General features: G+C 46.5%; 1 protein-coding gene across 1 annotated transcript in view; it reads right to left on the minus strand.

Annotated features, from left to right (window-relative positions):
* MAP3K13 (mitogen-activated protein kinase kinase kinase 13) overlaps nt 1-13,896 on the minus strand; it is a 169,834-nt gene that overhangs the window by 72,440 nt on the left and 83,498 nt on the right. Inside the window, 1 exon segment of the mRNA XM_038743278.1 lies at nt 5,676-5,859. Coding sequence (XP_038599206.1) covers nt 5,676-5,859 — 184 coding nt within the window.

Raw genomic sequence — 13,896 nt, forward strand, 5'->3', positions numbered from 1 at the left:
ATCTTGGCTCCACCAATTAAGAATAATAATTATAATAATAATGGTATTTGTTAAGCGCTTACTATGCACAAAGCACTGTTCTAAGCGCTGGGGAGGTTACAAGGTGATCAGGTTATCCCATGGGGGGCTCACAATCTTCATCCCCATTTTCCAGATGAGGGAACTGTGGCCCAGAGAAGTGAAGTGACTTGCCCAAAGTCACACAGCTGTCAGTGGCGGAGCGGGGATTTGAACCCATGACCTCTGACTCCAAAGCCCGGGCTCTTTCCACTGAGCCACGCAATTGTCAGCTGTGTGACTTGGGGCAAGTCACTTCACTTCTCTGGGCCTCCGTTCCCTCATCTGGAAAATGGGGATGAAGACCGTGAGCCCCTCGTGGGACAACCCGATCACCTTGTAACCTCCCCAGCGCTTAGAACAGTGCTTTGCACATAGTAAGCGCTTAACAAATGCCATTATTGTTATAATTATTATTACGTGGGCTGGGTTGTAGTAGGAAAGCAGTGAGGTGCAGAAGGAAAGGGCAAAAGGGATGGAGGTCAAACGGCAGAAAAATGGCATAACTGGGATAAGAACCGAGGTCCTTCTGACGCCCAGGCCCTTGCTCTATCCACTAGGCCATGCTGCTTTTCAATATTTGCAATAAGCAGCTTTCTGTCTGTGCCCCAATGAGACTTGTCTTCCCTTATGCTAAGAACAGTGCTTTGCACATAGTAAGCGCTTAACAAATACCATCATTATTATTATTATGCTGTGAAATCGTCTTTAACCCATAGCGACACCAAGACACATCTCTCCCAGAGCACCCCACCTCCATCTGCAATTGTTCTGGTAGTGGATCCACTGAGTTTTCTTGGTAAAAATAAGGAAATGGTTTACCCCACTGCCTCCTTCCACGCAGTCAACTCGAGTCTCCGCCCTCGACTCTCTCCCACGCCGCTACCGCCCGGCACAGGGGAGTTTTGACTTGTAGCCGATTGCCTGCCACTAGCTAGCCAGAGCCCAAGCGAGGATTGATATGGAAAGGTTAGGCCTCTGCTTGATTCTCCCTCCCATAGTCGAGACTGGTAGAGGACTGGAAACTCTCCAGGTGTGACTCTCAGAGGGGCCTGGTGACACCGCCGTAACAATAATAATCATCGTGGCATTTATTAAGCATTCAACATGTGCTGAGAACAACAAAAACAGATCAGACACAGTCCCGTGTCCCAAATGGCAGTCTAAGGAGGCGAGAAGATATGTAATTATAATCACCACATACGCGGAAACTCTCAGGGCGGGCTCCGAGGCCATGGATCAACGTGACTCTTTCCCAGTTACCAAGGCCCTGACGTTTTGCCCTCTTATTACACAGCTACCTGTGCTTCTCTCCCACGGGAGGAAAAGCCAAGTACTTGTCAGCACTTCAAGAACCCGACTTTGGGCATTCTTCCCCATTTTCCGACTCCGTTCTGACTCACCTTCCTTCAAACCTGGGCCTGAAAACCCACACAAGAGAAAGATTTCTCTGCACTGCTCAGGAAATGTGTTTTGAGACTGCCAAACAGCTGCTCTTTCTCACATCGTGGCCGGCTTCCAGTGTTCCCGCCCCAGGTTTGACCAGAAATGAACCTTTTTTTGGAACTGTCAGCAATCATCCGCAGGGTGAAGGTGCCAAGTTCCCAGGATCCCGCCTACCTTGTGGCTCCAGATTCAGTGGTGACATTTCCCTTGAGGGGCAGGTAGAGTGTGCCCAGTTGCCCATAAGTTCTCTATGTGTGCATATCTCAATCAATCAATCAATCGTATTTATTGAGCGCTTACTATGTGCAGAGCACTGTACTAAGCACTTGGGAAGTACAAGTTGGCAACATATAGAGACGGTCCCTACCCAACAGTGAGCTCACAGTCTAGAAGGGGGAGACGGACAACAAAACAAAACACATTAACAAAATAAAATAAATAGAATAAATATGTACAAGTGAAATAAATAAATAGAGTAATAAATACATGCAAACATATATACATATATACAGGTGCTATGGGGAAAGGAAGGAGGTAAGGTGGGGGGATGGAGAGGGGGAGGAGGGGGAGACGTAGGAGGGGGCTTAGTGTGGGAAGGCCTCCTGGAGGAGGTGAGCTCTCAGTAGGGCCTTGAAGGGAAGAAGAGAGCTAGCTTGGCAGATGGGCGGAGGGAGGGCATTCCAAGCCAGGGGGATGACGTGGGCCGGGGGTCGACGGCGGGACAGGCGAGAACAAGGCACAGTGAGGAGATGAGCGGCAGAGGAGCGGAGGGTGCGGGCTGGGCTGGAGAAGGAGAGAAGGGAGGTGAGGTAGGAAGGGGCGAGGGGATGGACAGCCTTGAAGCCCAGGGTGAGGAGTTTCTGCCTGATGCGTAGGTTGATTGGTAGCCACTGGAGATTTTTGAGGAGGGGAGTAACATGCCCAGAGCATTTCTGGACAAAGACAATCCGGGCAGCAGCGTGAAGTATGGATTGAAGTGGGGAGAGACAAGAGGATGGGAGATCAGAGAGAAGGCTGATGCAGTAATCCAGACGGGATAGGATGAGAGCTTGAACGAGCAGGGTAGCGGTTTGGATGGAGAGGAAAGGGCAGATCTTGGCAATTTTGCGGAGCTGAGACCAGCAGGTTTTGGTGATGGCTTGGATGTGAGGGGTGAACAAGAGAGCGGAGTCGAGGATGACACAAAGGTTGAGGGCTTGTGAGACGGGAAGGATGGTAGTTCCGTCAACAGAGATGGGAAAGTCAGGGAGAGGGCAGGGTTTGGGAGGGAAGGCAAGGAGTTCAGTCTAGGACATATTGAGTTTTAGGTGGTGGGCAGACATCCAGATGGAGATGTCCTGAGGGCAGGAGGAGATGCGAGCCTGGAGGGAGGGGGAGAGAGCAGGGGCAGAGATGTAGATCTGGGTGTTATCAGCGTAGAGATGATAGTTGAAGCCGTGGGAGCGAATGAGGTCGCCAAGGGAGTGAGTGTAGATCGAGAACAGAAGGGGATCAAGAACTGAACCTTGAGGAGCCCCCACAGTAAGGGGATGGGAGGGGGAGGAGGAGCCTGCAAAAGAGACTGAGAATGAAGAATATCTCCTCCAAGAAGCCTTCCCTGACTAAGCCCTCTTCTCTTCTCCCTCTCCCTTCTGCGCCGCTCTTACTTGCTCCTTCATTCATCCTCCTTCCCATCCCCACAGCACATATGGATAAACCTGTATATATCTTTAATTAATTAATTAATTTATTTATTTATATTAATGTCTGTCTCTCCTTACACTGTGAGCTATATATTTGTTGTTATATATTGCACTCTCCCAAGCACTTAGTACATTGCTTTGCATAAAATAAGCGCTCAATAAATACTATTGAATTTAAAGACTCTACAGAGCTGGTGTGCACCCTCCAAAACACATTCATTTAGTCAGTCAATCGATCGTATTTAATGAGCGCTTACTGTGTGCAGAGCACAGTAGTAAGCGCTCGGGAGAATACAATCCAACAATAAATGGACACATTCCTGCCCACAGTGAGCTTATAGTCTAGAGGGAGATGGCACAGAATGGACCGTCATCCACAACTCTATGTATAATAATTATAATAATCTTAATAGTGATAATTGTGGTATTTCTTAAGCACTACTATATGCCAAGCACTCTACTAAGTGCAGTGGCAGAGGCAATGCAATCAGATCAGACACAGTCCCTGTCCTATACAGTTCGAGGGGGAGGCAGTCCAGGGATTGAATCCCCACTTTACAGATGTGATATCTGATGCACAGAGAAGTCAGGTGACCTGCCCAGGGTCACGTTGCAAGTAGTAGGGTCGGGATTAGAACCCAGAACCCCCGACTCCCAGCCTATGCTCTTTCCACTAGGCCACACTGCTCTATAAAGCAGTGTGAGGCTCGGAAAGAAAGGGCTGATAGCAGTCGCCTGTAAGCCCGTCTTCTAGACTGTGAGCCCGCTGCTGAGTAGGGACCGTCTCTATATGTTGCCGACTTGTACTTCCCAAGCACTTAGTACAGTGCTCTGCACACAGTAAGCGCTCAATAAATATGATTGAATGAATGAATGAGTGAACAATTTTGGTGAAAGACTACTGAAGCATCTGTTAGTTCCCCTCTTAGACTGTAAGTTCCTTGAGGGCAGGGATCATGTCTATCAACCTTATTGTACTCTTCCCAAAGTTCAGTACAATGCTCTGCAAAAAGCAAGCACTGTATTGTACTTCCCTAAGCGCTTAGTATAGTGGTCTGCACACAGTAAGCACTCAATAAATACGATTGAATGAATGAACACATACCACTGAAGCAGCATGACCTGGTGGAAAGAGCACAGGAGTCAGAGGACCTGGGCCCTAACCCCGGCTCTGCCAATCACTTGCTGTGTGACCTTGGGCAAGTCACTTAATGTCTCTGTGCCTCAGTTCCCCTGTTCTCCCTCCTACTTGGACTGTGAGCCCCATGCGGGACAGGGACTGCGTCCAGCCTAATTCACTTGTATCTACTCCAGAGCTTAGAACAGTGTTTAACACAAAGTAAATAGTGGTAATAATAATAATGATGATTACGGCATTTGTTAAGTGCTTACTATGTGCCAGGCACTGTACTGAGAGCTGGGGTGGATATAAGCGAATCGGGTTGGACACAGTCCCTGTCCCACCTGGGGCTCACAGTTTCAATCCCCATTTTACAGATGAGGGAACTGAGGCCCCGAAGAGGGAAGTGACTTCCCCAAGGTTACACAGAAGACAAGTGGCGGAGCCAGGATTAGAACTCATGACCTTCTGACTCCCAGGCATGTGCTCTATCCACTCATTCATCCAATCGTATTTACTGAGCGCTTACTGTGTGCAGAGCACTGTACCAAGCACTTTTGGGAGAGTACAATATAACAACAAGCAGACATATTCCCTGCCCACATTGAGCTTACAGTCTAGACGGGGGCACAGACATTAATAAACACTTTACAGATACCATTTAAAAAAACTGATGGATTGACCGATGGATTGGTTTAGTTCTATGCTTCTCCTACTGAAAGCTCACCTCCTCCAGGAGGCCTTCCCAGACTGAGCCCCCTTTTTCCTCTCCTTCTCCCCATCCCCCCAGCCCTACCTCCTTCTCCTTCCCACAGCACCTGTATATATTACTCTATTTTACTTGTCCATATTTACTATTCTATTTATTTTGATAATGATGTGCATCTAGCTTTATTTCTATTTATTCTGAGGACTTGACACCTGTCCACATGTTTTGTTTTGTTGTCTGTCACCCCCTTCTAGACTGTGAGCCCGTTGTTGGGGAGGGACTGTATATGTTGCCGACTTGTACTTCCCAAGCGCTTAGTACAGTGCTCTGCACACAGTAAGCGCTCAATAAATACGATTGAATGAATGAATGAATGAATCTAAGCCCGTTGTTGGGGAGGGACCGTCTCTATATGTTGCCAACTTGTACTTCCCAAGCCCTTAGTACAGTGCTCTGCACACAATAAGCGATCAATAAATACGATTGAATAAATGAGTGAATGCTTATGGAAGGAATCTGGATGAGAATGGGGAGCATTCCTCTTTCACGGGGAGAACACACTCAGAATCATCTCCCTTCTCACTGAGAGCAGGAACAAAAAGGCATATCACTTTCCTACAAAGGAGTACGAATTCAAAAGAAGAAGAAAGTCTTGACCTACTTGAAAGCGATGATGTTCGGATGCTTCAACTTCCGCAAGTGTTTGATGTCCGTCTCGTTCTGTTCTCTCACTTTCTTGATGGCCACCTCTTCGGCTCGGAACTTTCCCAGGAAGACAGCCCCTTGGGCTCCACTGCCCAGCCACTGCAGCTCCGAGATCTCCTCAAACGGCACCTCCCACGTATCTGGTAAGGGTCGGAAAAGTGAGGATCAAAGTCTGGACTCACCCAAGACAACTCCCCCTTTGAAGGAGTATACACCTCAACCTCAACCTCAGCCTCAACCACCTAATGATAATAATAGTAACTGTGGTATTTGTTAAGCACTTACTGTGTGCCAGGCACTGTACTAAGCCCTGGGGTGAATACAAGGAAATGGGATTTGACACTTTGGTCCTCTAATGATAACTGAACTCCTTATCTTCCCTCCCAAACCCTGCCCTCTCCCTGACTTTCCCGTCACTGTAGATGGCACTACCATCCTTCCCGTCTCACAAGCCCACAAGCTTGGTGTCATCCTCGACTCTGCTCTCTCGTTCACCCCACACATCCAATCTGTCACCAAAACCTGCCAGTCTCACCTCCGCAACATCACCGAGACCCACTCTTTCCGCTCCATGCAAACCACTACCTTGCTGGTTCAATCTCTCATCCCATCCCAACTGGATTACTGCAACAGCCTCCTCTCTGATCTCCCATCCTCCTGTCTCTCCCCATTTCAGTCTATACTTCACTCTGCTGCCCGGATTATCTCTGTGCAGAAACGCTCTGGGCACGTTACTCCTCTCCTCAAAAATCTCCAGTGGCTGCCTGTAAACCTACGAATCAGGCAAAAACTCCTCACTCTCTTCTTCAAGGCTGTCCATCCCCTCGCCCCCTCCTACCTCATTTCCCTTCTCTCCTTCTCCAGCCCAGCCCACACCCTCCGCTCCTCTGCCGCCGCTAACCTCCTCACTGGGCCTCGTTCTCGCCTGTCCCACCGTCGACCCCCGGCCCAAGTCCTCCCCCGGGCTGGAATGCCCTCCCTCTACATGTCTGCCAAACTAGCTCTCTTCCTCCCTTCAAAGCCCTTCTGAGAGCTCACCTCCTCCAGGAGGCCTTCCCTGACTGAGCCTCCTTTTTCCTCTCCTCCTCCCCATTCCCTGGCCCTACCACCTTCCCCTCCCCACAGCACCTGTATATATATTTGTACAGATTTATTACTTTATTTATTTCTTTGTACATATTTACTATTTATTTTGTTACTGATGTGCATATAGCTTTAATATAGAATATATGCTAGAGAAGCAGCGTGGCTCAGTGGAAAAGAGCACGGGCTTTAGAGTCAGAGGTCATGGGTTCAAATCCCGGCTCTGCCAATTGTCAGCTGTGTGACTTTGGGTAAGTCACTTAACTTCTCTGTGCCTCAGTTACCTCATCTGCAAAATGGGGATTAAGGCTGTGAGCCCTTTGTGGGAAAACCTGATCACCTTGTAACCTCCCTAGCGCTTAGAACAGTGCTTTGCACATAGTAAGCGCTTAATAAATGTCATCATTATTATTTAATTCTGTTAGTTCTGACGATTTTGACACCTGTCTACATGTTTTGCTTTGTTGTCTGTCTCCCCCTTCTAGACTGTGAGCCTGTTGTTGGGTGGGGACCGTCTCTGTATGTTATCGACTTGTACTTCCCAAGCGCTCAGTACAGTGCTCCGCACACAGTAAGTGCTCAATAAATATAATTGAATGAACAAATAACTATCCCTATCCCTGATCCACCTGGGACCTCCAGGCTCCATCCCCGTTTTATTCATTCATTCAATCGTATTTATTGAGCACAGAGCACTGTACTAAGCGTTTTACAGATGAGGTCACTGAGGCACAGAGAAATGAAGTGACTTGCCCGAGATCACACAACTGACAAGTGGTGGAGCTGGAATTCAAACCCTTGACCTTCCAACTCCCAGGCCCGTGCTCTATCCACTAAACCACGCCGCTTCTCCAGAGAGAGTTGCCTTCCAGAAAATAGATGAACAAACAGTTATTATTGTTGTTTTATTATTATTATTGTTTCATCACTGCTGATTTGTCCATTGCCCTCTCAGGGTCACACCTGGGGAGTTTCCAGTCATCTACCAGTCTCAAATATTGGAGGGAGAGTCAAGCAGAGGCCTACCCATTCCCTTCCTAGCTTGGCCAGTTGCTAGTGAGTGGAAGGCAATCTACTACAAGTCAAAACTCACCCGTGCTGGGCAGCAGCGGCACAGGAGAGAGTCAAGGGCGGAGACTCAAGCTGACTGCACGGAAGAAGGTAATGGTCAAACACTTCCACATTTTTACCAAGAAAACTCTGTGGATCCACTACCAGAATGATTGCAGATGGAGGTGGGGCATTTTGGAAGTGATGTGCCCATGGTGCCGCTATGGAACAGAGACTACTTATAATAATAACAATAATAATGGCATTTATTAAGCGCTTACTATGTGCAAAGCACTGTTCTAAGCGCTCGGGAGGTTACACGGTGATCAGGTTGTCCCACGGGGGGGCTCACAGTCTTCATCCCCATTTTACAGATGAGGTAACTGAGGCCCGGAGAAGTGAAGTGACTTGCCCAAAGTCACACAGCTGACAACTGGCAGAGCCGGGATTTGAACCCCTGACCTCTGACTCCAAAGCCCGTTCTCTTTCCATTGAGCCACGCTGCTTCTCCAAGCTTGGCAGCAGAAGACAAGATTTGTCTGTCTCCAGCCCCTTCTCCCCATTTTTATATTCTTAAATTGAGTCTCCTGATGGACTCTGTCTACATTCCTACCTGCATATTTTTCCCCCACTCCAGTCCATACTTCACTGCCCGCATCATTTTTCTACAGGAGCATTCAGGCTATGTAGATTTTCCCCCAACTCCAGTCCACACTTCACTGCCCGGATCATTTTTCTACAGAAACATTCAGGCCATGTTTTTCTCACTCCTCAAGAAACTCCAACGGTTGCCCATCCACCTCCGCATCAAACAGAAACTAATCACCATCGCCATTAAAACACTCAATCACCTTGCCCCCTCCTACCTCACCTTACTACTGTCCTTCTACATTCCAGCCCACACACTTCGGTCCTCTAATGATAACTATCTTACTGTACCTCGATGTCATCTGTCTCGTCACCAACCCCTGGTCCACATCCTGCCTCTGGCTTGGAACGCCCTCCCTCCTCTCCCTGGCTTCAAAGCCTGATTGAAAGCACATCTCCTCTAACAGATCTTCCCAGACTAAGCCCTCTTTTCCTCTTCTTTAACTACCTAAACTGCTCTCTTTATTCATCCCCTTCCTCCCAGCCCCACAGTACTTCTGTACGTATCTGTAATTTATTTAATTGACCTTATATAGGCCTTCCCGGACTGAGCCCCTTCCTTCCTCTCCCCCTCGTCCCCCCCTCCATCCCCCCATCTTACCTCCTTCCCTTCCTCACAGCACCTGTATATATGTATATATGTTTGTACATATTTATTACTCTATTTATTTATTTATTTATTTTACTTGTACATATCTTTTCTATTTATTTTATTTTGTTAGTATGTTTGGTTTTGTTCTCTGTCTCCCCCTTTTAGACTGTGAGCCCACTGTTGGGTAGGGACTGTCTCTATATGTTGCCAATTTGTACTTCCCAAGCGCTTAGTACAGTGCTCTGCACACAGTAAGCGCTCAATAAATACGATTGATGATGATGATGATGATGATGGTCTGTCTCCCCCACTAGACTGTAGCTCACTGTGGGCAGGGAATGTCTCTGTGATATCGTTATGGTGTACTCTCCCAAGCGCTTACTATGGTGCCCTGTACACTCAATAAATATGATTGACTGACTGACTTTCCCAGAGTTTACTACAGATTTCTGCACACAGAAAGCAATAAACACTTGGACCACTACTACTACTGGAGAATCAGCGTGGCTTAGTGGAAAAAGCCCGAGCTTGGGAGTCAGAGGTCGTGGGTTCTAATCCCATTTCCACCACTTGTCAGCTGTGTGACTTTGGGCAAGTCATTTCCCTTCTCTGTGCCTCAGTTACCTCATCTGTGAAATGAGGATTAAGACTGTGAGTCCCATGTGGGACAATCTGATCACCTTGTATCCCCCCCCAGCGCTTAGAACAGTGTTTGGCACATAGTGCTTAACAAATATTACTATTATTATTATTGTTACTATTATTACTACTATCACTCACCTCCTCCTGGAGGCCTTTCCACACTGAGCCCCTTCCTTCCTCTCCCCCTTGTCCCTCTCTCCATCCCACCCATCTTACCTCCTTCCCTTCCCCACAGCACCTGTATATATGTATATATGTTTGTACATATTTATTACTCTATTTATTTATCTTACTTGTACATATCTATTGTATTTATTTTATTTTGTTAGTATGTTTGGTTTTGTTCTCTGTCTCCCCCTTCTAGACTATGAGCCTGCTGTTGGGTAGGGACTGTCTCTATGTGACTTGTACTTCCCAAGCGCTTAGTACAGTGCTCTGCACACAGTAAGCGCTCAATAAATACGATTGATTGATTGATTGATAATAAGAGCCTTGGTGGTATTGTCCTGTGGCCAGCACTGTCTCCTTCTTAACACTACATCCAACTCTAAAACAGACTAACACAGATTAATAACACAAGAGAAGCATAAGCAAAGCTGTCAATTCCCATAATGAATTAAGCTCAGAAAACTGAAATGTTTTTTGGATCATTCTAATGGTGATATTAGCCTCAGGGGACTTGAAATAAGAAAAAGCACAAGACAGTAACTACTATCTCCTGGGAGCCTTAAATATGCCTGGCTAAAAATAATAATAATATTTCCCATCCACAGAGGCAGATACAAGGTAATCTGGTTGGACACAATCCCTACCCCATCTGGCGCTTTTAGTGGTATTTCTTAAGCACGTACTATGTGCCAGGCACTGCACTAAGCATTGGGGTGGATACAAGGTAATCAGTTTGTCCCACGTGGGGCTCGCAGTCTTAATCCTCATTTTACAGGTGAGGTAACTGAGGCACAGAGAATCAATCAATCGTATTTATTGAGCGCTTACTGTGTGCAGAGCACTGTACTAAGCGCTTGCCCAAAGTCAAACAGCTGACAAGCAGCGGAGCCAAGATTAGTCCCTGTCCCACGTGGGGTTCACGGTCTTCATCCCATCCCCGTTTTACAGATGAGGTAACTGAGGCCCAGAGAACAGGGGGAGGGAGATTGAATCCCCATTTTACAGATGAGAAATCTGAAGCCCAGAGAAGTGAAGTGTCTTGCCCAAGGTAGGCAAATAGCAGAGCTGGGATTAGACCCCAAATCCCACTAAATCCCAGGCCCATGTTCTTTTTATTGCCGCACTAATTCCTATGTCATTTCCCTGCATAACTTCGGAAGAGCCCTAAACCAAAGCTATGTTTCCTCTTTAGTTAAGATGTGTACTTTTAAAAGTAGAGAAGCAGTGTGGCTCAGTGGAGAAGAACACGGGTTTTGGAGTCAGAGGTCATGGGTTCAAACCGGCTCTGCCAATTGTCAGCTGTGTGACTTTGGGCAAGTCACTTAACTTCTCTGTGCCTCAGTTACCTCATCTGTAAAATGGGGATTGAGACTGTGAGCCCCACGTGGGACAACCTGATCACCTTGTAACATCCCCAGTGCTTAGAATAGTGCTTTGCACATAGTAAGTGCTTAGTAAATGCCATTATTATTATTATTAAATGACTAAATCATTCACATAGCCCTAGTCTTCTATCCCCACCACCACTAGAATGAAGAAGCGGACTATTTTGAAACTTCTCTGAAATGTTCCTAAGCCCCTAGTTCAGTCCTTTTCACACAGTAGGAACACAATAAATGTTTCTGATGATTATGAAAAGCAATCTGAGGATCAAATGTGTGTGTGTGTGTGTTTGTGTGTAAATACAAATAATATGGTCAGTATATACATACATATTTGCTTTGCACATAGTAAGCGCTTAATAAATGCCATCATCGTCATATTATATGTATAATAATGGTCTTCAATTTCTAGACTGTGAGCCCATTGTTGGGTAGGGACCGTTTCTATATGTTGCCGACTTGTACTACCCAAGCGCTTAGTACAGTGCTCTGCATACAGTAAGTGCTCAATAAATACAATTGAATGAATGAATGAATAATAATGAAGGTATTTGTTAAGCGCTTACTATGAGCCAGGCACTGTACTAAGCACTGGGGTGGGTACAAGCAAACTGGGCTGGACACAGTCCCCGTCCCACATGGGGCTCACAGGCTCAATCCCCATTTCACAGATGAGGTAACTGAGGCCCAGAGAAGTGAAGTGGTCACAAAGCAGATAAGTGGTGGAGCCAGGATTAGAACCCATGACCTTCTGACTCCCAGTCCAAGAGTCCACTATGCTTTGCGGCTCTCCCCAATATATAAAATATGTGTATGTGTATACTGACCGTATTATTTTTATTTAAGCTGGAGAAAACAAATCCAGACGTGATGCTTCCCCATTTCTTAGCAACAATGAAAGCTGTGTGGGGAGGGAGGAGAAGGTATGGGGTTAAAGTTCCCTGACACTGTTGTTGTAAATGCTATTTGTTAAGTGCTTCCTATGTGCCAGGCAGTCTATTAAATGCTGGGGTAGATACAAGTTAATCAGGTTATTCAGCACTTAACATTCATTCATTTCATTCAATCGTATTTATTGAGCGCTTACTGTGTGCAGGGCACAGTACTAAGCGCTTGGGAAGTACAAGTTGGCAGCAGCATGGCTCAGTGGAAAGAGCCCGGGCTTTGGAGTCAGAGGTCATGGGTTCAAATCTCAGCTCCACCAATTGTCAGCTGTGTGGCTTTGGGCAAGTCACTTACCTTCTCTGTGCCTCAGTTACCTCATCTGTAAAGTGGGGATTAATCAATCAATCAATCATATTTATGGATCACTTACTGTGTGCAGAGCACTGTACTAAGTGCTTGGGAAGTACAAGTTGGCAACATATAGAGACAGTCCCTACCCAACAGTGGGCTCACAGTCTAGAAGGGGGAGACCGAGAACAAAACCAAACATATTAACAAAATAAAATAAATAGAATAGATATGTACAAGTAAAATAAATAAATAAATAGAGTAATAAATATGTACAAACATATATACATATATACAGGTGCTGTGGGGAAGGGAAGGAGGTAAGACTCGGGGGGATGGAGGGGGGACGGTGGGGAGAGGAAGGAAGGGGCTCAGTCTGGGAAGGCCTCCTGGAGGAGGTGGGCTCTCAGTAGGGCCTTGAAGGGAGGAAGAGAGCTAGCTTGGCGGATGGGCAGAGGGAGGGATTAAGACTGTGAACCCCCCCGTGGGACAACCTGATCACCTCGTAACCTCTCCAGCGCTGAGAACAGTGCCTTGCACATAGTAAGCGCTTAATAAATGCCATCATTATTATTGCTATTATTATGTAGAGATGGTCCCTACCCAACAACGGGCTCACAGTCTAGAAGGAGCAACAGAAACCACTACATAAATGCCTGGGATTTGGGAGAGGGTAGTGGGGGTGACTCCTTCCGGAGGTGAGGAGGGGGCTGACTACCTTGTAGCTCGGCTTCACTGACCTGGTATAAAAGGGGGGATCACCAACCCCATTCCCCAAGCGTATGACCAAGTTACCAACAGTTCTCCTGGTGATTCATTCATTCGATCGTATTTATTGAGCGCTTACTGTGTGCAGAGCACTGTACTAAGCGCTTGGGAAGTACAAGTTGGCAACATATAGAGATGGTCCCTACCCAACAGCGGGCTCACAGTGTAGAAGGGGAAGACAGACAACAAAACAAAACATATTAACAAAATAAAATAGAATAGTAAATATGTACAAGTAAAATAGAGTAATAAATCTGTACAAATCAATCAATCAATCAATCAATCAATCATAGTTATTGAGCGCTTACTATGTGCAGAGCACTGTACTAAGCGCTTGGGAAGTACAAATTGGCAACACATAGAGACAGTCCCTACCCAACAGTGGGCTCACAGTCTAAAAGGGGGAGACAGAGAACAGAACCAAACATACCAACAAAATAAAATAAATAAGATAGAAATGTACAAGTAAAATAAATAAATAAATAAATAGAGTAATAAATATGTTCAACCATATATATATATATATACAGGTGCTGTGGGGAAGGGAAGGAGGTAAGACGGGGGGATGGAGAGGGGGACGAGGGGAAGAGGAAGGAAGGGGCTCAGTCTGG

Source organism: Tachyglossus aculeatus, chromosome 1 (genome assembly GCF_015852505.1).
Source record: "Tachyglossus aculeatus isolate mTacAcu1 chromosome 1, mTacAcu1.pri, whole genome shotgun sequence".
NCBI lineage: Eukaryota > Metazoa > Chordata > Mammalia > Monotremata > Tachyglossidae > Tachyglossus > Tachyglossus aculeatus.